This window comes from Protopterus annectens, chromosome 5.part0 (assembly GCF_019279795.1).
Source record: "Protopterus annectens isolate FY-2018-M chromosome 5.part0, PAN1.0, whole genome shotgun sequence".
NCBI classification, from domain to species: Eukaryota; Metazoa; Chordata; order Ceratodontiformes; family Protopteridae; genus Protopterus; species Protopterus annectens.
This window is the reverse complement of record NC_056735.1, coordinates 687,109,260-687,133,913: the sequence shown is the minus strand read 5'-3', so window position 1 is coordinate 687,133,913 and position 24,654 is coordinate 687,109,260. Positions and strand designations below refer to the sequence as shown.

The 24,654-nt window shown below is 39.4% G+C and overlaps 1 protein-coding gene across 4 annotated transcripts in view; it reads left to right on the top strand.

Moving 5' to 3' along the window:
• Positions 1–24,654, top strand: part of EGFL6 (EGF like domain multiple 6) — a 698,819-nt gene that overhangs the window by 257,190 nt on the left and 416,975 nt on the right. For all 4 annotated transcript variants that reach the window (XM_044072538.1, XM_044072537.1, XM_044072535.1 and 1 more), the window contains exon 5: positions 6,564–6,683. In XM_044072538.1, coding sequence (XP_043928473.1) covers positions 6,564–6,683 — 120 coding nt within the window. The remainder of the gene's footprint in view (positions 1–6,563; positions 6,684–24,654) is intronic.

Here is a 24,654-nt window from a genome sequence, read left to right as displayed (position 1 = left end):
GAAATGTGCACACAGTGTTCCTGTACGCACAGTTTATGACCAGTTGGAGTGCTTACTTGAACCTGGTGAAATTTATATTTTATTATTTTTATTGGGCCTTCTACTATATCCTCTCTACTAGGTTTGTAGAAAAGATCAGGATGATCTAAAAGACGTCATAGGATTTTAGATGTGTTAAAACAGTATGGAACAGTTAATCACAAAAATAATTAATAAAATGTCATTAATAAAGAATGCCATTCATAAGCATAAATAAATAACGATAAATGTCTAAACTCAGCTATATTATCAGGAATGAATATTAGTCTGTATGGACCCAAATAGGTAGCATAAACTTTAAAGAATGGTTTAATACTTCTCTTTTAAGTTATTGGAATTCAGCAACTATCAACAAAATTCAGAAATATATTTATAAAATATAACGAATTGTGGGTGGGATGAGATGCTCATAATATGAAGATAAGAGAATGTCAGCTAATATTTCTCAAAGAGGTAACACTGAATATTTTAAAATAAAACCTTAAAATTAAAAGTATATTCAATCTTTTTCATATATATTATTAGAAAGGTTCATTGTCCATGTTAACATTATTTTATTAATACACCACTTGATTTAGAATATATTTCTTCTTCAGATATCATTACTGTAAAATGTTCTCTAAAAAATCGATTATAAAAACTTCCATTTCTAACATATCTCTATACAGACTGGGACCTGATTAATCAAAGCCGAAGACCACTTATGCGTAGTAATGCTCCCTGTGAAGTCCACTAAAACTGCATTGTTTACAGCAATGGTAGACATGCATCACAAGATAGTTACCATGACATCACAAGATAGTTACCATGACTTTGAGCAGTAAAGATGCAGGATTGATGTTAATTTGGTAACCATTTGAAATGCCGGGACCTGCTAGAGCGAGTCCTGAAACCTGAACACTGAATGGCTGAAAGAGTGGACTTGCATATACTTAAGTCTGAGATGCAAATTCTTGGAATATTCCCTTTTCTCCGAGGTATGGAGATCTTGGAGTTTGTATATTTCATTAACACCCATGTGGTGTAGAATGTCACACCACTAGTAGCCTACACAGATTTTGCATTCCACAACATTTTCTGAAATATCAATTTAAAAAGCACAGATGGCCTCCTTTTCATTCCCATGGAAGGTTATGGTTATGTATGTCTTTCCATCTTTTCCTGTGATAACCAGCATTCTTAAGATTCAGAGAAACTCTCTAAAGATGGTACTGGTAACTCCCTTTTGGCATAGGCAGGCCACAAAAGTACCACATGAAGAGGATCCTAGGCCTTAAACACATGCCCTACATGGACAGACACAAAAAACTCCAGCTTTTCTCTGTCTCATATCATCTATTAAGAGGCGATCTCTGCTTGACTTACAAAGCCATGTCTGACCCAGCCCTGTTAGAAATGTTACACCTAAAGAAATTCCAATCCCTCCGCACCACACGCTCCAGGGACCTCAACCTCATTACCACAGTCAACAGAACATGCTGGGGGGACAGTTTCATAATCCAGAGACTGCCCATGCTCTGGAATAGACTTCCCATACATGTCAAGCAGAGCACCTCACTGGCCCTTTTCAAGAGAAATCTTGATGAGTGGATGGGAAATAGAAAGTTCACCATGGGGATCACTCCAGTGGCTCTACTTGATAGAGACACTGGGAACTAGCGGTGGTATGATGCCAGGGCACTTCTATGGGCTAGGCTTGTAAAGGCTCCAGGGCCGTTGGCCTAGTACACACCTATGAATCTATGAACCTATAAGATGAACAAATGTAAATATTTTGTGAACAATGAAAGCTGTTAGAACTGTACGAATTCTCAATGTTATTATCAGTAAGAATTATTATTTACAGTGATAACAGACAGTGCATTTATAATCATTTCCATAAATACTGTAATATATTATAATGCACACAAACCCCAAATTACATTTTTGTAAACTTTCACAAATATTCATATCTTGAAAACTGTACAACCTAGGCATATATTGTTAGAGCATTTTTGTTAACCAGACATAAACTTTCATGTAACAAGAAGTTCCTCTACAAGTGCATGTTTATTGAAAAATGTACAGAAATATGAAAACATTTGCTTAGTTGTATAATAATGATACTAGACATCTCTCAAGGTGTGCAGTTTACAGTGTAAATATCAAAGGCAGTTTTCTACAAAAACATGTAAGGTTTCACTTAATGTTATGCAACAGTTTGTAAGTCACTTGTTTTTTGAAGTATTAAGTACATATACAATTATTGCTTATTTTCATTATTTCTAGGAAACAACTAGCAATATTTCCAGTATAGTGGGATATAAACCAGCACTGACAGTGAATCGTCCTTGGTGTTTCACAGCATATGCCTCAATAACATGTAGGTCTCTCAGTTATGAAAATATGAACATAAATTCGAAAATATGAAAAGCGGTAAACAAAGATTAATTTCTCCACTGCAGGACATCCGAGACCAACAATCATAGTGTCATTTTGTTAGTAACTCCTTGCCCTTTCTAACACTGCCTAATTAAACTGGAAGTATACAAAAAAGGTGTTTTAGGCTTGAGTGAAATATATAAGTTTGGGGGTGTGGGAGCTTGCCCCCCACATTTAGGAGTGCAGTGGGGCCCCCTGCAAAAAGAAATGTTAAGAAGAAGAGTGATTTTTGAGATTAGCTCCTTTGCTGTGTTCCCCGTCTTTTTTTTTTCCCAGCTTTTCATCTGTCAGCATTTCGAGTACCAACATTTCATGAGGGAGCCTTTTTAAATCACATCATTTTTATTTAACTTGAATAGTTTATGAACCTGAAAGAGCCACAAAAATCCTTTGTTTTATTACCCAGCTTTATGCGGTGGTGGTGCTGCCGTAGCGTTGTCGCCTCACAGCAAGACATCTGTCCCGTTTGATTCTCAGCTAGAGCGTCCTCTGTGAGGAGACATGCATGAATGGGCATTCCTTTGTTAAAGGTTGTGTGTCAGGGCTGGCAACTCGGCACGTAAAAATCCACTGCCAATCATTAGCGGACCGGAGTTCCGCTGTGGCGACCCCTAACCGGTAAAAGCCGAAAGACACAACAACAACATTGCCCAGCCTTGTAAGGGGATATATTGTTTTAATATGTTATTTCCAGTTACTCAAAATTAAACAACAATCCTGGCAAAGGTTATTGACAAACGACGGGCTCATTGTAATAGTATCCCCAGTTTTCTAGAGCACTGATTCCGACCATAGTAGTGAATCTGGTTTTAGCTAAGATTCTGCAGGCTTTCAAGACACCACTAGTGCAACTTTTTAAAGATATCTGAATTAATTAAAATTTAGCTAATAAATATAGTTTGTTTTTAACTACCTCTTTAATAGTAAAGCACTCAGAGATTTTAATGTTTTGATCCTGGTGCAAGTAATTTCTTTCGATTTTACCTTAACATTATTAAAATTAAATCAGTTTGATGATATTTATTACTTCATGAACCTAAGGCAGAATACTGTTTAACATCAAGTTTACTAAGCAGAATAACAAATAATTCTTAACGTTAAATTACTTTAGGAGGCCAAAGGTAATGTCAGTCTAAAACAAAAGTAATTGTGAAGCCAGGGATAATGTCAGGCCTAATGAAATGGTTAAAAATGTAATGTATTTTTTCCATCTCTTTATTTACGACAGTGTTACTCTCATGGCTAGAGGAATATTTATCTTTTGTTTTTCTAAATATCAAAGAACAGGGAATGTCTAAAATGTGTTGGTAATATTACATATGAAGTATACTGCTAGGAATCATTTAAAACAGAGCAGTACAGCATTTTGTTTCGGTGGGAAAATGTTCATGATTACCATTAAAAAACAGAGTCACAGCCTAGTAGAAAGTTACCATTGAAGAGAGACTGTTATGAAGCCAAAATGTTTATTTCAGTATATGATGTAATATATGAATGATGAAACAGCTAACAAGATCATCCTGAGGCAAACAATAATCAGTAATCCTGTTTGGGAGAGCATGCAAAGTTGGTGATCCAAGGCCATGTGATTCTATATAAATGATTGTTTAAAATCTGAAAATTGTAGAATGAGATATGATTTTTTTGCAAAGTGGGGCAGCATGATGCCATGTTCTCATTTTTAGATGTATGGGGTTAGTTTATGCATAATGAGCGAGTATGTGAATTCTGCATAGGGATTCACATACAAGATATACTACACACTCAAATGTAGTAGCCATGAGATTAAAACCAGTATTAGAAAACACTCCATAAATCATAATGCCATCATTTATGCTCATTGTGGAACTTATCAGGAGAGAAGGTGCAAAGCAGGCTGGCACTGTGCACCACAGCACTGGAAATGTTCAGGGATAGAAATTACACTTACACACAAGTGCACGCCCACATGCACGTGTGCACCCACACACACACACACACACACACACACACACACACAAACACACGCACACGCACACGCACACGCACACACACACACACACACATGCAGACATTCACATGCAGATACATATTCTACATAGTAATGTGTGGTATGTAGTACACATGTTAAATGTATGTATATGTATATACACACACACACACACACACACACACACACACACACACACACACACACACACACACATAGATATATTATAGAGGTTTAGGACTGCGTCTCAAATCATAACCAAGTTGTTATGTGCCTGAGACATGGTTGTCAAGAACTTCACCTCAAGCTCAGAGTGAAGCAAACCTCCCCAGAGAATCTTGCTATCCATGTCAATAACATGCAACAAATGAGTTATGATTGGTGTAACCCAGTAATAATTACTTGCAGTACATGAGGCTTCAGCAGCTCAGATATAGTACTAGTTTCAAGGAGAAAAGTGTAGGAGCATGAACTATTTCATGGGTTTGAAATCAATTAAGCACTTAATACTACCATACATACAGCAGACAGAAATGACGTCACCACACAAGTGGCTTTAAAATCTGATTGGTACTTTATTCTGCTACACTTTCATGTTTTAGCTTCTCTTCACTGTTTTGTGGTGGTCACTACTGACAGCTATTATGCTCTGGCATGAGATTAGAGATAAACTGTATTGAAAGTTGCTTAACAAAGCTTTGTTAAGCACTTTTCTTAATTCAGAAAGTTGTTTAACAAAGTTGTAGTAAATGGAGTGCAGAGATTATGCTCGTATATTTGGAAAAAGCCAATCAGTTAAGTGTTAATATAGCTCGAGCCCCAATCTTAACAAATATTAAGCAACCCCTGTTTAACTTGTTAAGGTCGGGTGTTATGCTAGGCAGTCATATCTGCCAGTACTGACCAGCAAAGACAGCAGAAGAATTAAAAGATAAATTTGTTTCTGCCTGCTATCTGTACCAGTAACATCTCTAACTTCCGGTTATAAATTTAGAAAGTAGCTAGAATATCAGGTTGTGATTGCCTGCATTTTCTGAAGAATATGAAGTCTGAAACTCAAATGTGTGTCATTATTTAGTGACTTCAGTCCTCAGAGATTTGTTCAAAAAACCAAAGATTTTATGAGGAACAGACTAAACATATGTGGCAAAAACCTAGACATTCTGAGAAAATCTAGACAGTTGAGAAGCATGGCAAGGTGAGTGGAGACTGACTTACGCTGTCTTTCTGACAGTGCTCACTAAGTGCTTTATAGCTATTTTCCTGTAACTAGTAGTACATGATGAAAGTAAAATTACTATTTTCCTGGAAAAAGTGATACAGCATGCTTCATTATCACCTTTTTCTACATTTCACATTAGCTGTTTATTCTTGGGACAGGAAACACAGCATTACTCTTAACAGGTGTCTCACAGTACTAAATTTTAAGGTCTTCTTGTATGTCTGCACATTGATTCATCAGGTAACTTGGCAATATTGAGAATTACAATGCATTATACTGGAGCCTAATCAGTGTAGTGATAATTCTCAGCAGCCAGAGAGTCACTCAAACTGGCAAGTAAAAGATAATGTCATTTCATGAGTGTATTCTTACTGCTGAGAGATTAACTGTTCTATAATTAGAGGTAACATAAAATGCAAAAATGCCTGTTAATGTGTAAATACAGATTCACTGACCTTAATTTTTTTATTTGTTATTGGGAATAGTAAAGATTCCATGAAATGTTGTGTCAAAAATGTTAAACAATAGGCCAGTCATACCCCTCAAATGTCCAGATTTTGGCAGACTGTCCAGATTTTTGCCTCGTGTTTTTGGTCTTTTTCTCATATTTTTTATGGCAAATCACTTAGAATTGAAGTCACACCAGTCAGAAAATGCATGCCAAAACAAATCCTGTTATTCTAGCAACTTTTAAGTTTATGAGTGATATTTAAAATCTGTCCCTACTTGTGGGCCTTTGTCCACTCATTGATCTAGGCATTGTCCATATTTTTTGCACTAAGAGATTGAAAGGTATGAAGCCAATAAATAGCAAAATTATATTGCACATTAGAGCAAATGAAACTCACTATTAGCAATATAAAAATGATGGCTTAATTTATATTCTAATTTTCCTCTTCTAATAACTTCTAGATTCACAGACATGTGCAATGGCAAACTGTCAATATGGATGTGAAGAGGTCAAGGGTGAAATCCACTGCCTATGTCCATCTGCTGGACTTCAACTTGCACCAGATGGCAAAAACTGTGTGGGTCAGTAAACTTTGTTTACCTTGTTTTGATTAACACATTTAAAGCAGGTAACAGCTTTCTTTCCTGAGTAACAGAAATATGTATCCATTGCTTCCGCAAATGTTGGACAGCTGTGTATGATTGCATGATTATTGGTCTTTCATGTCAATGCAGGTGGAACTCTGAGTACAGTGTAGAAAAGCATACTAAGCAGTCCTCCTTACAGATGTAAAGCAGTAGTAAACCAGCATTAAAATGGGAAAATCAGGACACTCAAACGTTTCTACAGACTTAAGAAAATGAAATGACCTTTTCAACAAGGCCAAGAATACATGCCATTTCAAAAGCCTTCAAATACTTTCAGATTCCAATAAATATCTCTTTGTACTGGCTTGACAGTGTGGTAGTGGTGCTGCAGTAGCATTGTCACCTCACAGCAAGACGTTGTCGCGTTCGATTCTCAGCTTGAGCGTCTTCTGTGTGGAGGCATGCGTGAATGGGCGTGCCTTCATTGAAGGTTGTGCGTCAGGGCTGGTAACTCGGCAGGTAAAAATCCACTACCAAACATTAGCGGACCAGAGTTCCGCTGTGGTGACCCATAACCGGGATAAGCCGTAAGACAACAACAACAACTGGCTAGTGGCATTACTAAGTCATTTGCATTTCTCAGCCCTTCTCACAGTTTGTCTTACCTCTGCATTACTGCTTACCTCTAAAAACTCCCTTGAAATAGAGTTTTGAATCCTATAATGATCTGCATTGTTTCCTTCTGTATTCCTATTTTTATATTGGATTAAGTAAAGCAGAGAGGATTAGGAGCATTGAAACATTGAAAGAATACTTGGCAAGTGAACATAAGGACCATGAGAGCAGAGGTACTAATTCTGTTTGGTTAAGTATAGTATACACTGTTATGACAGTGCAAAGGTATTTCTTTAAAAGAAAAAAAAACACTTAAAAGTTTGCACCTCCCTTTTAAGCACTTAATAGTGCTCACCTCCCAAATTGAGCAGTTCTGAACATGACAGTATTGTTGTAAGTCTGTGTCCACCTAAACAATCATCAAGACTAGGCTTAAAGGTATTTATGAGAAGTACTGCTGTGGTGACCCCTAACGAAAGAAGAAGAACATTGTTTGACCTGTAGTGATAACTTATTCTATAAGCTGGGAATAGCTTGACATAGTAATCTGTTCCATAGACTGGGGAGGATCCTATCTCATCAGAGAGTCTTGTTTATTTGTATATATTTAGGTCCCTCATTTGGGTGTTTGTAGAGCCACTGGGAAGAGAACAGAGGTAGAATGATTTCTTTGGATCTTGGTGATATTCCCTTGGAAATTAAATGGGCCAGATAGAAGGATTTCCTAACATTAGGTAAATAAGTTGATCAAATTAGAGAGATTTGTACACAGAAGCACTCGGGCTTCTTATGATCATGTCTTTCTGAAGAGGTTTTTACTAACTTTAACTTTCCTTAAACGTGTCTAGCTTGTCTCTGCCCTTGAAATTAGTCAATGTAGTATATAAACGTATTTCCTGATGTAGTCTAACCAGAGTCAGCATCAGTGCAGTCTCATTGTGATCATGTTTTTGGGTGGGAATCCTCTGGCCCACTCATTTCATGTCTAATAAGCCTAATCAGCCTATTTGTTCCCCTTGGAGGTAAGAGTGATGTTCTAGCAAGTAAGTCAATCTCTAGCTCCTTATAATTCTCCAAGCTCCCTCCCCTGATGGCTGCATGCTCTATGACTCCTACTACATTTTCCTTACGTAGACATAATGTTTTGTGTTTCAAGAGAGATGGTGGGGGGGGACCAAGTTAGAAAGGTGCAGATGAGGTGAGAGAGATTTTATCCAAGAAAGTGCTATCATGATGCAATTTTTTAATATTCTTTAGAAGATTGCTTGAACAATTCTGTGACTGCTGTTGCCTTGTTCATTCACAAGTTTCTGTCAGATAGTATTCAGTACTGTCTGATTTTTCCTGCTTTGTTAATTGTTTTGACTTGTCTGTTTATCTTATGGGTTCCACATGCAGGAGTTTATTGCATTATCAAGGATATGTTGTTATGGACTGCAAGAATTATGTTCGCTGAGTTCCACAGCCAGAGTAAATGTCCAAAAACATTCCATGGATATACTGACCAGCAGACTCTAGTCTACTTGCAAGGCAGTTTATATAACAGTATAAGAGGCAGCATGGAACAATCCAGAAGAAAGAGCAAATAGCCCACAACTGTAACATAATTATATGAGTTCATGATTTTGCATGTGAGTAAACTCGTTTTAAGATGGCAAGTAGCATTTAGTTCATTTGGTAAGAGTTTAGTCATGTTGTTTATTTTTATTTTCATTGTATAGATGAAAGAAAACTTGATTTACTAAATAAAGATATGGCAGTTATTCAGATGGATGTTCAGTTTTCATATCTAAAGATTCCAGTGATTAGATGTTGATTATGTTACAGGCAGGTAACCTTAAGGATCTCTGATGGGTAAATATGCAAATGTCAGTGCTTCTGACACTACCCCTTTAAAGTATACATATTTCAATAAATACCCTTCTGTCCTGGGAGTATCAGCTGCATCCATCAGTACAACCTTATGTGTATGTTCATGCTGCTGTTCTGTCTTAAGCAGTAGAACTCAGCTAAATATGTAGCACACCATTTGAAGCCACTTTCAGAATTGAAGGGGGTACAATTTAATGTCAAAGTCTCTTCCCTGTCTAATTGACTATACTTTATGACCTCAAGTTTACATTATATAAGGATCTTGAATTTATTTGTCATATGATTTAGCAACTTAGGCGAGTAATATGTGTCTTGAATGTTCTGTCCTGCTTACCTGTCTGTTCTACCAGACTTGCATTTTCCACTGATATGCTTCTTGTTACATTCTTACTGCTCTAGCTCGGGTTGCATGATCCTGTTTAAAATGATATACCTAATACACATATATAGATAAAGGTGTGTATATATACCTCTATATATATATATATATATATGGATGGCATGTGATGCATGAATTATGGAATATGTGGTATTGTACGATTACGGAATAGGGAAATATGTTTGCTTATACTTAAACTATACAATATTTTATCTGTCATGCAAACCAGTTCCCACATATTCCATTTATCAACTTCTTTTGTAATGTTTATGTGTTTCCCATTGGCTTTAGTGAGACTAACTCCCTACTGAGCAAGACTTTATGTAGTTCATGTAGATTTCTGTGAACTGGCCATCTTGTTTTTGGTTTTCTTTTGGAATTCTGAATGTAACTTTTGCTGTTCATAGGTTCACAGTTTCATTTTAGGCTAACTGCCCATCTGGGCCATTATAAGCCTAGACATTTTTCCCATTAAATCAAATCACCCTTATCTAATTAACAGTGTCAGTGGCACAACAGGTAACATACTCGCCTTTGGTGCAAAAGGCTATGGGCTTTATTCCTACACTGAGTAGACTGTTGACACTGCAGTGCAGCATAAGAATATTGCTGCACTCCTGAATGCGTCGAAGATGTTAAACCAAGATTCCATCTGTTTGAGTTGTTGGTAGTTCAGGTAGGTGTAAAAGATCTCATTGCACCTACTGAAAAGATTAGGAGAATTTCCCCATGTCCTGGCCAAATTCCCTCTAGTGGAATAAATACCACCTAGGGTCTCTCTTAAAAAGATTTTATTAGCCTAGTGGGACTTGGTGAACAAAAGATAATTAAAAAGTAATTTACTAGGTCTATAGTTATATACTACCCATAGGATAATGATTGTTCCCTGATGAGATATTCATTCCTACTAGGATAATGCAGTTGAGTATTAATAGGGGGCATATTGTAAGAAACATCATTTAGGTGCTGTCTGTGTCCATAAGTAGTGCAGGAGACCACCCTGGGGTAAATTTCCTCATTCTCATCTACAGATTCAGGTTACACTTAGTAATGTTAGTGATGAACTTTGCGTTATGTGGATGGAGAGTTTGTTCCAGTGTAATGGTAAATGCAGCTGTGTCTTCAAACCTTTCTGTTTAAGTTTCAGAAGAGGTTTAGGTCCCTGGAGTGAGTTTTTCTGATACCATTAGATTTGTGGATGTGCAGTAGGCCCATCAGAATTCATGTAGACAATGCTTTATAAGCAAAACGCACATGCCCTTCTCAGCAGTCTGTAGGAAACCAAATACACTGACAGTGTTTTATATGTGTATATATATATATATATATATATATATATATATATATATATATATATATATATATATATATATATATATATATAGACATATATATGTTTTAGGCCTTGTATTCTCTTTGTGAAGAACCTCCGTGGGCATTTGAGTTTTTGCATATGCCTAGCCAGATACTTGCCAAAGAGGGCATTGTACTCATTGACTGGCATGAAAAGAGCAGAGAAAATGGGTTAGTGACATTCATGGACTATCTCTTTGCTTATAAACTGAGTTATGTTGGAGGATATTTTACCACTGTGAATACATGTTGGTCAAATGGGGTCTGTATTATAACATAGAAGTCTTACAACTTCAAATGTTATAATATTGAACCCACTAGAGCGAATGCTGGAAAAAGCAAAGCTGCAGAACACTGAATACTTTCCTAGGGAAAGTATTTGGTTGGCTATTTCTGCAGCTTTGCTATTTCCTCGACTGTGGAGCGAAGATTACAGACCGGGTTAAGGTAAGTGTGTGAACGAAGGTGAGTGTGCAATTGGGTGTGGGTCAGGTGAGTTGGGGTTAGGGCGCAGGTCAGGTAAGTGTGCGATTGTGTGGACATGGGGGTTAGGGTGGAGTAGGTGAATTAGGGTTAGGGAGCGGGTAAGGTGAGTGTGCGATAGTGACGGACCTTAGGGTTAGGGTTGGGTTAAGGTAACTGGATAGCTAGTGGTGTATGTATGGTTTAGTGTAGGGTTTTGTGAAGTGTGTGTGTGGATTATTTATTTTGGTGTGCTTGTGTTGTATGTATGTTTGTCGGAACAGCAATTTTTTTCCCTGGGATAAAATTTGCTATTCTGACTGTTCAGTTTTCTGGTGTTGCTCTCTGCTGGGTTCGATATTATAACATTCAAAGTTGTAAGACTTCGATGTTATAATATAGTCCTGGTCAAATGTTAGGTCACAGTCCATGAAAGTTCCCAAATCCTGAACCACAGGGTCATCTCTTAGGGACATATTGTCAAAGTGGTAATGTCTTGGGGTACAGTATTTAACAAAGGATACAATAATGTACTTTTTGACATTTTTTCTGTAGTCCATGGCTCTGGCACCATTTTTTTTATTTGGGACAAGCCTTCTTGAAGAATGGCTGAGTCATTCTGACAGTTGGTTTATAGGATTAAGGAGCTCTTACTGAGCTAATCTGTTGTTGTCAATCTTCATTCTGTCCTCAATGAATAGGTTCGGATCAGATCCCTCAGATCCAACTCAGCCGATGCTAAAGCTCGCAGTCACCAGATCTCTCAAGCTTCTCCCTTACTCACAATGTACCTTGCCAATTATCTCAGATCTTGGTTGCCACTTCTAGCTAAAGGATGTGGTCTACCACTTTCTCTCGAGCTGTATTAGATAAGTAAAGTTTTTTCTTCATAATTCCCTCCATTTAACAGTTTTTTTCTCTTTAGCATACCTTTTAATGTTTAGTCTTTACTGTTTGTGGTTTAGGATCTCTACTCTTTATTCTCCCCTTGCCCTTACAACTGCATCATATTTCTGATATACCATTGTTGGTATTTCCTTGCCTCTCCTTCTCTTCTACTGTCCTTACATTCCCTTTCATACTTGGCACTGCTACATACTATCGTTAGTATCTCCCTTTCCTTATGACCTGGTCATAGTTCTTCATACCATTGGTGGTATTCCTATGTTGTTCTTCTTCCATTCTGTTTAAAAAGAAAGTTACTCACTATTTTGAACTGTCTTTATCTCAAGAATTGTCACTTATTATTAGTGTTGTTATATATATTGCATGATGAGTGCCAATCCGCGGGTTTCAAGAAATGTTCCAAATGTGGACATAAGTTGCCTCTCTTGGACGCACACTCACTTTGTGTATACTGCTCGGGCCATTACACTTACAAGAAGATGGCTCGATTTGCCATGGATTTAATCTGTGAACCTTAACTAAACGTAAAAATAAGTTGACATTAAAAGGTCTCCTCCCTTCCTCTTTTGGAGAAGCCATATCCCAGTCTCCTAAGTCGAAGCCTTCCACCTTGTCAACATTTTTCTTGGATTCTTCCCAGAAAATGAGTGCTAAACATCTGGTCTCAACCCCGGATCAGAAAAAGATAAAAATTCAGGATCCGCCTGCTCCTTCGAATCCTATGACTTTGACGAAAGTGACTATTATGGTTCTGGCACAATCCAAGTCAGATCAGACAAAATCTTTGGATCAGAAACAGCTTTCGGAGACTCTATATTGCCCTCATACTAGATATTCTCCATTGTTTGAATCAGTACCTGACAAGCTTTCATCACCTTTTTTGCAGAGACCAGCATCCCCCCTCCTTTTACTCTACTCATTCTTCCAGAAGTCTGACAGAAGAAGATTTGGAGAAAGTGGTGAGGAAGATCCTCTCAGCACAGGGACAGATTGATTTTCCCTCAGCGCCTACCCCTCTGGGTCAGATTGACCGACCTTCCACCACACCACCCCTGTAAGTTCCTCCTCTAACTTTTGTCTTAGAGCTTCAGGATCTCAGTCATCCAGATCCATCAGTCTCGGATCCAAAGACCTCTGTAATCTGTGATCTGACATTGTCTCTGAGACCACTGATCTTTTCAGATCCGGACAGCTCTTGGAGCCGAAGCATGCCTGCCAGGTCCTGGGTACAGCATTCGACTCTGAAGTTTTCTGAGTCATCTCTATTCCTTAGCACCTCAGCACTGGACAGTTTGGCTCTGGTTTCCTCCTCAGGAATGGTGCTAATGGATCAGAGACGGGATGATTTTGAAACCTGGTTTCTTGGATCAGAGCCTCTCTCTGGCTCCTTCAAGCTCTGTCTTCAAGGCTGCGAAGAGAATGATTGCTGCCTCATCAGTCCTAATGGAACCTTCTCCTTCAGATCCTACCTATTCCACCATGATGCCCCAGAGCCTGGAGCCTCAACAACTCTTTCCATGGGGAAATTCTGTACTGAAACCTCAGGTTCCCTCTCAGGGAATTTTGATTTCTTCTTCTGAGACTTCCCCAGAACATCCAACTTAGGAAGCACCCAGGAAGAGGACATGCAAGAAGAAGCACCTAGACCCCTCACAGGAGTCCATTACCAAAGACACAGATTTTGATGAAGGCTAAGGGTCCCCATAGTCACCTCCTGAAGATGTTCCCTTCAGAGACATCCTAGAAATCCTAAAACAGAGAGGTGGCTGAGCCTCCTCCAACCCTACACTGGAGGAATCCATTCTCCTAGAGGCTTTTGGTACAGGACTCTCTACTTCCTGGGTGACTCTGCCCACTGACGAGCTCATGGACATGATCTGTAGGCAGGCATGGAAAGAGCCTAATTCCATAGAACCCATGCCTCAGAGACCAGACAGGATAATGGCACCACCTGCGGACAGATAGTGTTTGGGGGAAAGGGTTTCCAGTTGATGTCGTGGTCATTGCGGTGGCCACAAAGAAGGAACTATCCGACAAGAGTTCCATTGTCCATCCCCTCAACAGGGAGTCACAGGCAATGGACAGACTAGGGAAGCGTGATTTTGATCAGCAATCTTTGCCTTGCAGTCACTAAACTGTCTGGCACATTTTGTTAGACTTCAGAGAGATTGGACCAAGAAATTATCAAATACTCTAAGAAACTGTATCTGCAAAGGTTAAAGATTCAGTAACTTCTCAGTTGGCAACCCTACAAGCTATATCCAATAGTTCCATGAGATTAATTTCCAACATAGTGGAAGGAACCTCAAGAGCTGCTGGTTCTGGCTTTTCCATGAGAAGGCATACCTGGATGCACTTGTGTGATTTAACGGAGCCATTTAAGTCAAATTTCATCGATGCTGCCTTTGACAGAACTACCATTTTTATCCCTAAAATGAAAGAAACGATGTCCAGGTGTGAAAAAGATGGAAAGATCTTGTCTGCTGTGGGCATACATTTTTCGGCCCCTCAAAGATCCTTCTCCAGGAATCAACGGCGTGGCCAGAAAATATTGTTCAAAAAGTCCCAAGTTCCATTCTATAACACATGTGGAGGAATTGCCCCCAGAGGCAGAGAGGAGAACTCCAATGGATGTTGTCAGGCTTGTGGCAGAGGTGGTCTGCAAAACCAGGGTTTGTGAGAATCTTTCTTTGATAAACCCTACCAGTGCTCCTGAACAGAGGCATGACTGTTCACTTCTAGAGACAGTCTGGGGAGGTTGTCCCTGTACCACAGAGCCTGGCTAGAATTAACAAAAGAGACTTGGGTGCAGAAGATTATATCAATAGGTTATATAATACCATTTTCCCTACCAACTCCAATTCCCAGAAAAATCCCCGATGTACCACCCAGTCAGAGAAATCAAGTAGCAATTCAGATTCGAAAGCTGCCAGAAAAAAAAGTCATCTAAGAGGTCCCGCCAGACAAGATAGGATCCGGAATTTACTCAAGGTTCTTTTTAGTGCCAAAAAAGACAGGGGACTGGAGACAGATTTTGGATCTCACAAATCTAAACAAATCTGTTCAATGAACCAAGTTCCAGATGCTCACAGTTCAGTCCATTCTCCCTTTTCTGGGCAAGGATGACTGGATGTGCTTGATAGATCTTCAGGATGCCTACTATTACATAAAGATGAAAAGGCAATCCAGTAAGTAGCTACACTTTTGGCTGGGAGACATTCATTACCAGTTCAGAGTACTGCCCTTTAGACTCACCACAGTCCTCAGGGTGTTAACCAAAAGTATGGTAGTAGTAGCAGCTCATCTTAGACTGCAGGGATTCTGGGTGTTTCCCTATCTGGACGACTGGCTCATTACCACTCTGACCAGGCATCAACTCATACATCAGCCATCTCAGACATTGGAATTTATTGTAGCTCTGCTCAACACAAAGATTGCCATTGCTTTCCTTCCACCACATTGAGTTCTAGCTATAAGGTCACAGGTCAGGAAGGATGTAGACAACACAACAATCACAGCCCACACAATTCTCTGAACTTTGGGTCCCATGGTGGCAGTGATAACCTTAGTTCCATTGGTCAGGTTTTACATGAGGATCCTACAGTGGATATTGGCTACTCAGTGGTCAGTCTTCCATCAGTCAATGTCGTATCAGACAAAAATTACCAACACTTGCAGAAAAGACCTGTACTGATGGTCCAATCAACATCTCCATGACCACACATTCATTCTGCACAGCCCAAGGCCATAGTGACCAAGAATACTTCCCAGATAGAGTGGGGTGGTATTATCTGGGAAAAATTGTCCAGGGTACTTAATCCCCTGAAGAGGCCAATTTGCATATCAATGTCCTAGAGATGAGAGCAGTGCTCTTGGTGTTATGAACATTTCAAGACGTTCTTCCCTCTGGGATGATTGCTATTCAAATAGACAACATGTCAGTCATCTGGTATATCAAAACACAGGGAGGAACCAAATCTTACCCATTGTGTCAAGAACAGCTCAGGGTCTGACAGTGGGTAATCTCTTCCAACCACTTTCTTTTAGCGATGCACTTTCCAGGGAGATCCACCATGATTGCAGACAAACTGAGCAAGTGCATACTTCTTCCATACAAATGGTCCCTCAATGAGAAAGTGGCGGAATGAGATTTTTTGTTAGTGGGGCCAGCCATGCTGTGATGTTTTTGCCTCTCCACTAAACAACAAGGGCAGTAACTACTTTGCCCTGATTCCCCCACTGCGGCAGTCACAGAGCGATGCTCTACTTCGCAATTGGCCCCCAGTCTTCTTTATGCCTTTCCACCAATCCCTTTGATTTCAAAATTTATGCAGAAAGCTGCCAGGCCGAAGAGAACAGTGATCCTCATTTACCCACCTATTGCCCTCAATAAATTTGGTTCCCCTTCCTATGGCCCACCTGCTTCAACCATCATGGAACCTACATCCAAATCCGGACCTCCTATCTCACCAGACAGGCATGTCACACCTGTATATACCAAACTTCAAGTTAACTGCTTTGCATCTCCAGTTCCCTTAGTAGCCAGACAGATTATGCTCTTCTCATCACCTGTCCAACGTATAATTCTGTCTTCCCATAAACCCTCAACAAGGAAAAGATTGTAGTAAATGGAAAAGGTTTGCCATTTGGGCTCAGCAGCATAAACTTGACCCCTTTTCAGTCTCTATTACTCACATCTTAGATTTGCATGCTCACCTTTTTCAAAATGGTGCTAGTACCTCGACCATTAGGGTACAACTAGCAGCAATTTCAAATTGCCATAGAGGATTGAATGGCGCATCCATAGCTTCTCACAAATTGAGTAAGGTCTTCTTAAAAGGGACACTCCTTCAAAAGCCTTCTTTTAAAGATCCTACACCTCCATGGGACCTAAATTTGATGATTCTCTCTCACACAACCTCCCTTTGAACCAGAAGCTACATATGACCTTAAATAGCTCTCATGGAAGACTATTTTCTTGCTTGCCATCACTTCTGCGAGACAAATTTCTGAGATCCAAGTACTGTCTTCTAAACCTCTTTACTTGATTTTTTATAAAGATAGTGACCTTACTTACCAGCCCATCCTTTCTTCCAAATGTGGTGTCAGAATCCAACATAAATAGTACTATCAATTTGCCAGTGTTTTTTCCTAAATTTACCAACAAAGGAGAATATATCTTACATTTACTGGATGTTCATGGACAATTGTGATTCTACCTGCATAGAACAGAAAAAAATCAGAAAAGCAGGCCAACTATTTGTTTCCTTCTCTTGACCAAAATTGGGAAAATCAGTTTCTAAAGTTACTCTATCAAAATGGCTGACAAATTACATTTCCTTTGTCTATGCTCAATTGGCATTTCTCTTACACACCCATTGAAAGCACACTCCAATAGATCTGTGACTACTTCCATGGTTTTTCAATCAAGGATATCTATGGATGACATTTGTGCAGCAGCAACTTGGGCTACTCCTCATACCTTTATCACTCACTAGTTGGATCTGGTCTCCAGGAGTAGGGCATCATTTGGTTCTATGGTGCTCAGGAATATCTTTCCTTGAGTCCACCCTGTGTACAAGTAGCTAGGGACGCTGTCCCACTCATTCAGGATAGAATGAAGATTGACAACATCAGATAAAGAAGTCATGTACTCACCATAACATTCCATCTGTGTTGTCTATCTTCCTTCATCCTCAACTCCCCTCCCAACTATCCCCTTCCATGACTTCTGGAGGACTAAGTATTTACATGGTCTCTCAATAGGTACATTTGTATGGATATATGACTCTGGATATGGATTTCCATAATTCTTTTCATCTTTCTACCCTAATATAAGAGCAAACAAGATCTGAGGTAATTGTCAGGGTACATTGTAAATAAGGGAGAAGCATTAGCATCAGCCGAGCTGGATCCAAGGGATCAGATTCGAACCCATTCATTGAGGATGAATGAAGATCGACAACACAGATGGAATGCTATGGTGAGTACATCATTTCTTTTTTCCTGTGGTCCAAAGGTGCAAGGTTTGATTCCCTCAGCCTCCAATGCCTTAACTGTGTGATTCTTAGCACATCACTTAACCAGCTATCACTCCTAGGCTGAGTCGGACAAAGGTCCATGGAGATCAGTACTCTACCATGGAAAACAAATACAAAAAAAATAAATTCATTAACTGCTGTCAACTTACAGTCATCCTCAAACTTTTTCAGCCAGAGACCATTAGTATTTACCTTTACCTTTTCAGAAGTAGATGCTGATCAGGAGTGGTCTCAGCATTGAGCCTTTTGAGATTCCACTGGTGACTTGTCTTTTTGTGGAGGCAGCTTCCCCTATATTAACCTCCTGAGTCCTAGCTGTCAGCCAGTCCATTAAGACACATAGGGGTTTATTACTATTTGGGTAATCATCTCCTCTATGCCCGAGTGAGGTACTGTGTCAAAAACTTTTGCCAGATATACGAAGGTGGTGTGTACCATCTTGCCTTCATACATTGCTTTGGTAATCTTTTTGACCAGGCTGAGTAAGCAAGACCTTCCTTTGACTAACCTAAACTGGGTTCATGCAATCCAATTTTTTGTCCCTACAATACCCAAAAATGCAATATTCATCAATAATACCTGCATTTTTGAATGATATTCTCAATTAAATAAGTGTTAGTGCCAATGGTAGTGATGTCCCTAACCTGGCATATTTGGGTATTGTCAGGGCAAAAACATGGGGCAATATTTTTCAACTCATAAAAGAAGGGTATAACTTTCTAAATCTCACAGTACATTATTTGGCTGTAGTCCCTGTTGAACTGTATTTTTATTGCTCATCTATTTGTAAGACACAATATTTCACTTCTTTAACATGGCAGAAACATTTCAAATTAGAAATCTTATTACCTGTAAGAGTACTTTGGTGGTCTGCATGGCTGTATGCCAATGTGGCTCTTTCTAGAAGAGAAGTAAATAGTGTGGGAAGAAATAGCCAGGGAATTGTTATGGCTAGGCTTGTATAGGCCCTAGGGCTGATAGCCTAGTACCAACCTATGAACCTATGAACCTAAGTAGATACAAAATGGGAACAGACCCAGAACAAAACCCTGTTGTACCTTTTCATTCCTGATTTTATAGCTTCTGTCAGTGAGCCAGTTTGCTATTTAATGGACTGTATATGGATTTACATTTGGTTTGATTTGTTTATCTATGATGCCTGAGTATGAGGATGGTGTCAAAGGTATTGACCAGATCAAGGTATGTTGTGTGTTTCATTTTGATCTCATCCAATGCCTCAGTCACCTTTTCAAATAATTTCACTATGTTACACAGGCAGGATCTATCCTTAACAAACCCAAACTAATAATAATACATTTCATTGTCTTGCTGACAAGGTTGGTTAGACTTACTGGTCTATAGTTACCAGGATTAGTGGCAGGGGCAACCTTACAAAGATGCTCTCCACACCTCTGGCATATAGACATTTGAAAGGCTGATGAAGAAGAGATTCAGGAAGTCTGTGAAGCAGTGTTAAGATTAAATGCTGCATTTTGCATGTACATAGAAAGAATAACTGTTCTATAATTGATAGTTCCTCATATCATCAACTAGTCTAAATTCCAGCGGTTATAATCTGAGTTGTCTTTACTGTTGAATTACACTATAACACCAGTTGTATGCATTGCTCTGTCATATTGATGCTTGCTGGAACTTTTAACGCCAGATATTTATTGCAAGGGAATTATGCTGTGATGGACAACCTGGTCATCCGCCAATCATCCAATCAGTAAATGATTTGTCATTTCCTTTCATCACCCTTGAGCAGACCAATGATGAAATGATATTTGTTTATCTCTTTGGATTTCATTTTTCCTTGAGTATTTGTCATCATTAGAGTGTTTATTGATTTAAATCAGTGGCCTGGCGTGTTTTCCACTTTCCAGTCCATGCAAACAAATGTGCTTTTGATGACTCTGTGGCTAGGTCTGCCTGAGTGACAACAGCCTTGATCCCTGCAACATCTTTGGCATAACCCTTCTATTCCTGTTTTTCTGAAACTTATTAGCTTACAGTTTCCATAAGCATTTAAGAATATTAAAGTATGTTTTGTTTTTTTCTTTAATATAGCTTGTATAGATTTTTGAGTTCAAACTGTTTACTGAGTATGTATTTTTAATAAATGCTCATTGTAAGCCCAGAGTATGTTTTTTATATTACATAGCACATTTGCCCTCATCCTTTTAATGCTGAAATTTAACTTTTTCATGTAACACAATGAATGAGGATTTTTCCATTGTCATTCTTTATACTTTATTACTTTATTATGATCCTTTATTATGATATATCTCTAAGTAGCTAAGATCAAAGTATTCATGTTTCAAGGCCCTGAATCACAAGATGCCAGGAGTAGAATGATAATTGCAGTTTTTCACAGGAAATCCCTGCTAGTATGATTTCTAAGGGTGCACTGGCAATAAGCCCTTTGGTTTTACATATTTTCCCTTATTTATATTTCTGTAACCATGGGGTTGGTATATATAAGTTTGGGGGAATGGGGCTTACCTCCCCATGCAACAGGTCTTGCCCTCTGTAAACGTTCTTACAGTTGCAGATTTCAGGTCATAGGATTTTAGGTGTTTACTGTTCTCTGACAAGTTCTGGTACAAGATGAAACATTTGCAAGCAGTGGCCTGGGAGGTGAATCATTTACAGGCTGTCTGTGTCCATTAGAGACATAGATGCCAAACCAAGGATGAATTTCCTGTTCCCCATCCAATTCCCAAGTACACTTGGGTGGGTTAGGGGTGGAACTCGTTTCACAGGGATGGAGGGGGAGTCTGAAGGAGAGAAGGTGTCTGCTAGCCTGTCTCTCCTGTCTCCTTCCAGCATATATATCAATAGATTTATTTAAGTGGCTGGCTTGGTGCTGTTTTGTTTTGTTCAAATTGGTGTGTGACACAATGCCTTGTATGTATGCTCACAGCCCTCTCTTCAGCTCTTCAACAGGGAGACAGGCTGAGGAGATAGGGCCTTGAGATACTGATCTGCTGATATGTCCTGTATTCTTTTAGTTCTGTGTTTAGTGGTGGATTTCTTGTGATGTTATTTTTAGTTTGGTGTTAGTCCACAGTCCACGGCTCTAACAGCAATTGTTTGTCTGTGTCATCCCTTACTGGAGAACCTTTATGTCACTGGAGGATTCAGTGACAGCTCCTAATTTGCAATCATCTGCAAATTTAGTCAGCCAGAGGCCATTGACATTGGCCTTGACTTCAAAGAAATAAATGTGAAAAAGGAGCAGTCCCAGGACCAATCACTGAGGGACTCTACATTGTGACTGGTCTCTTTGTATAGGTGGACTCCCAAATTTTAATTTCCTGGGTCCTGTCTGTGAGCCAGCTGGCTATCCACCAGGTGACATAAGGGTTTGTACATAACCTCTTGAGTTTGTCAATAATACCTGAGTGCGGTATTGTGTCAAATGCCTTAGCCAGGTCAAGGTAGGGGGTGTGAACCATTTTGCCCTCATCCATTGCTTTGGTGACCTTTTCAAAGAAGTCCACCAGGTTGAAAAGGCATGACCTACCCTTGATGAAACCAGATTGGGTTGTATCCAGTGTCTGGAGTTTTCCTATGTCATTATTGATTGTTTCTATGAAAATTCTTTCCATGGCTTTGCATATGAGACTAGTGAGACTTATGAGTCTGTAGTTTCTAAGGTCTGCAGATGGCCCACTTTTGTGCTGAGAGATGACTGATGCTGTTCTCCATTCATAAGGCATTGTTTGGAGGCTACAGTTAAACAGCAATTCCAGAGGGTCTGATAAGTCATGTTTCACGCTATTTAGAAAGCATCCTGAGATATTGTGTAGGTCCATTTACGCAGTGCTCTTGGCCTGGGAGACAGCATTAAGGACCTGTTTCCTGGCGATAGTAGGAGTTATATTTGATGGTATTTCCTGAGGGAAGGTTGAGGGGTAGAGAGGGGTGAAGTTGGAACTGAATTTGTTGGCCATTAGGTTTGCTATATCTTCTGGCTCAGTATGGGTGTATCCACTTACAATGAGCTCTGCACACATTTGTTTATTGCCTTTGAGATTGCGGACATAGCCAAAGAATGCCTTGTGGTTGTCCTTGGCCTGGGAGGCCAATTTTATCCCAAATGTTGCTTTGGTAGACTTTATTTGTCCTCTAAGCTGTTTGTTTGGTTTGAGGAGAGTGCTTTTATCCTGCTGGGTGCTGCACCTGCTAATGTTTGCCATGATTTTCTTCCTTCTGTTATACAGCCTATTAATGTTATGATTCCACCATGGTTTTGGCTCCTTCGCATACTATAAGTCATGATTTCATAGGGGACCCATTATTGTCTAAAAATAAGCCTCTTACAAGGATGTCTGATTGGCTAATGTAAGTGTTTTTAATAGTGTTAAATTAAAGTTAGCACTGAAAAACTATCTCATCAACAGACACCCAAAACCATTCAGACTTTTGTCATTAAGAAGGTGGTGGCAAGTCTGTAAAAGTAAAACAAAACAAATGCAGTTTTGTACAAAGGAAAAACATTTTATGTGCACAAATCAATAGATTTTTCATTCAAGCATTCGTTTTCTTTCTGACATCTTAAATAAAAACATGTAGCCACAATCAATTAGGGTATCCTACTGGTGGGAGAAGCTTGATCTCTTGAGCTTTAGCTGCCCAAGTTTCAACTCGCCAATGATCAGACTTCATAAGAAATCACTGTCGGCAATTTGTGCAAGACATGCTTCCTTTCTGGGGGAATTTCCACCTCCTTCAAATAACTGTTACCTTGGAATTGGTATATATAAGTTTGGGGGTGGGGTGACTTACCCCCCCTGCAGAAACACTTTAAGAAGTGTGTTATAGAAAGATGTTTTCAACTAATGCAGTTTGGGATTACCGATTCTCAGTACATTTGCTTTCATCCACTGCTAGTGGAAGTAATCAATTATTGCCACAATACCAGTGGCACAAACTGCAAATTCATCCTACTTTTGAATTAATTAATAAAGGTAAGAAAGATTCTTTAAATAACTCCAGCTTATAGTATTAGTAATCCAGGATGTTAGGTGGTGAGACATTTCCTTGGGGGTACATTTGGCTGGGGACACATGGCTTAAGTGAAATTCAGCTGTAGAAACAAATGGCTGTCACAAGTTCAATGCAAGCATTGAGAAGCACAAAGCTCCTTGCCCACAGCTTCAATAACTAAGTTTGTGGGGGCAGGGGAAGCCATATGTTTTGTTACTGGTGTGCATTGCTTATTCATTTACAAAATGTAGAAGCATGTTACAGCATGGAGAAAATCACATTTATGTTCTAGTATGTGTCTTAGGCAGTGTTTCCTAGACACTATGAAGAAAATAATGATCCAGACACGCCCTTGCCACAATAATAAAGGCATTGTTCACTGTTACCTGCATTTCCACTTTCACTGACATGCCTACTAGGCATCCTGCTGCTAAGGCCTGTCATATTGCCTGCTGTCTGTAGGGGCCTTAAGGGTCATGGACATTATTTCCCCATTGTACACTTGATTAATAAAGCTGTGAGCATGGTGCTGTGCACTTCTCTGTGCCCACAATGAATTTTTGAAACCTGTATGACTGCAATTGAATTTCACTTCAGCTTTGTGCCCCAAGCCAAATTTACAAAGAGGGAAAAGTCTTGCCACCTGACAGCCTGAACTCCAATAATCACTGTCGGACTGTAGGTAAATCAGGAATTATCCACTATCTGTAAATTTACCTGCTTTGCCTTTTCCCTCACGGGTGAACCCATGTGGGATATGAGTAAATCCTGCTCCTCCCATGGTCAAGTGATGATTGTTAGTATGTTTTGTTTAGCCTCCTAATGACAAAATTATTTTGAATACTGCACTACTAAATATCACATCAGCCTTATGCTTCTTTGTTTTCAAGAATGCAAAAGTATTTATGTGTTTATTCCTTCATTCTTGGATACCTACCTTATCCAATTCAGGGCCATAGAGGAGCCTGAGAATATCATGTCAAGCAGTGGACAAGACAGAGACAAACTATGTTGAATATAAACTTCTTCATTTGCAACATGCGCCTACATACTCATCTGCTGTATCATAATCTATGCTCTATGAGTATCACCATCTCTCTCAAAGACAAAACATACAGCCTCCATGGGACCAGATAACATCCCAGGCTGCATCCTACATGAACTCAGGCAGGAACTTGTGGCACCATTAGGCACCCTAGTCAACCAAAGCCTGAGTACTGGCTTCGTCCCAGCTGAGTGGAGGACAGCCACTGTCATCCCTTTGCAGAAAGGTGGAGCATTAACCGATCCAGGAAATTATAGACCCATCAGCATAACTATCCTGATCTGCAAGGCCATGGAG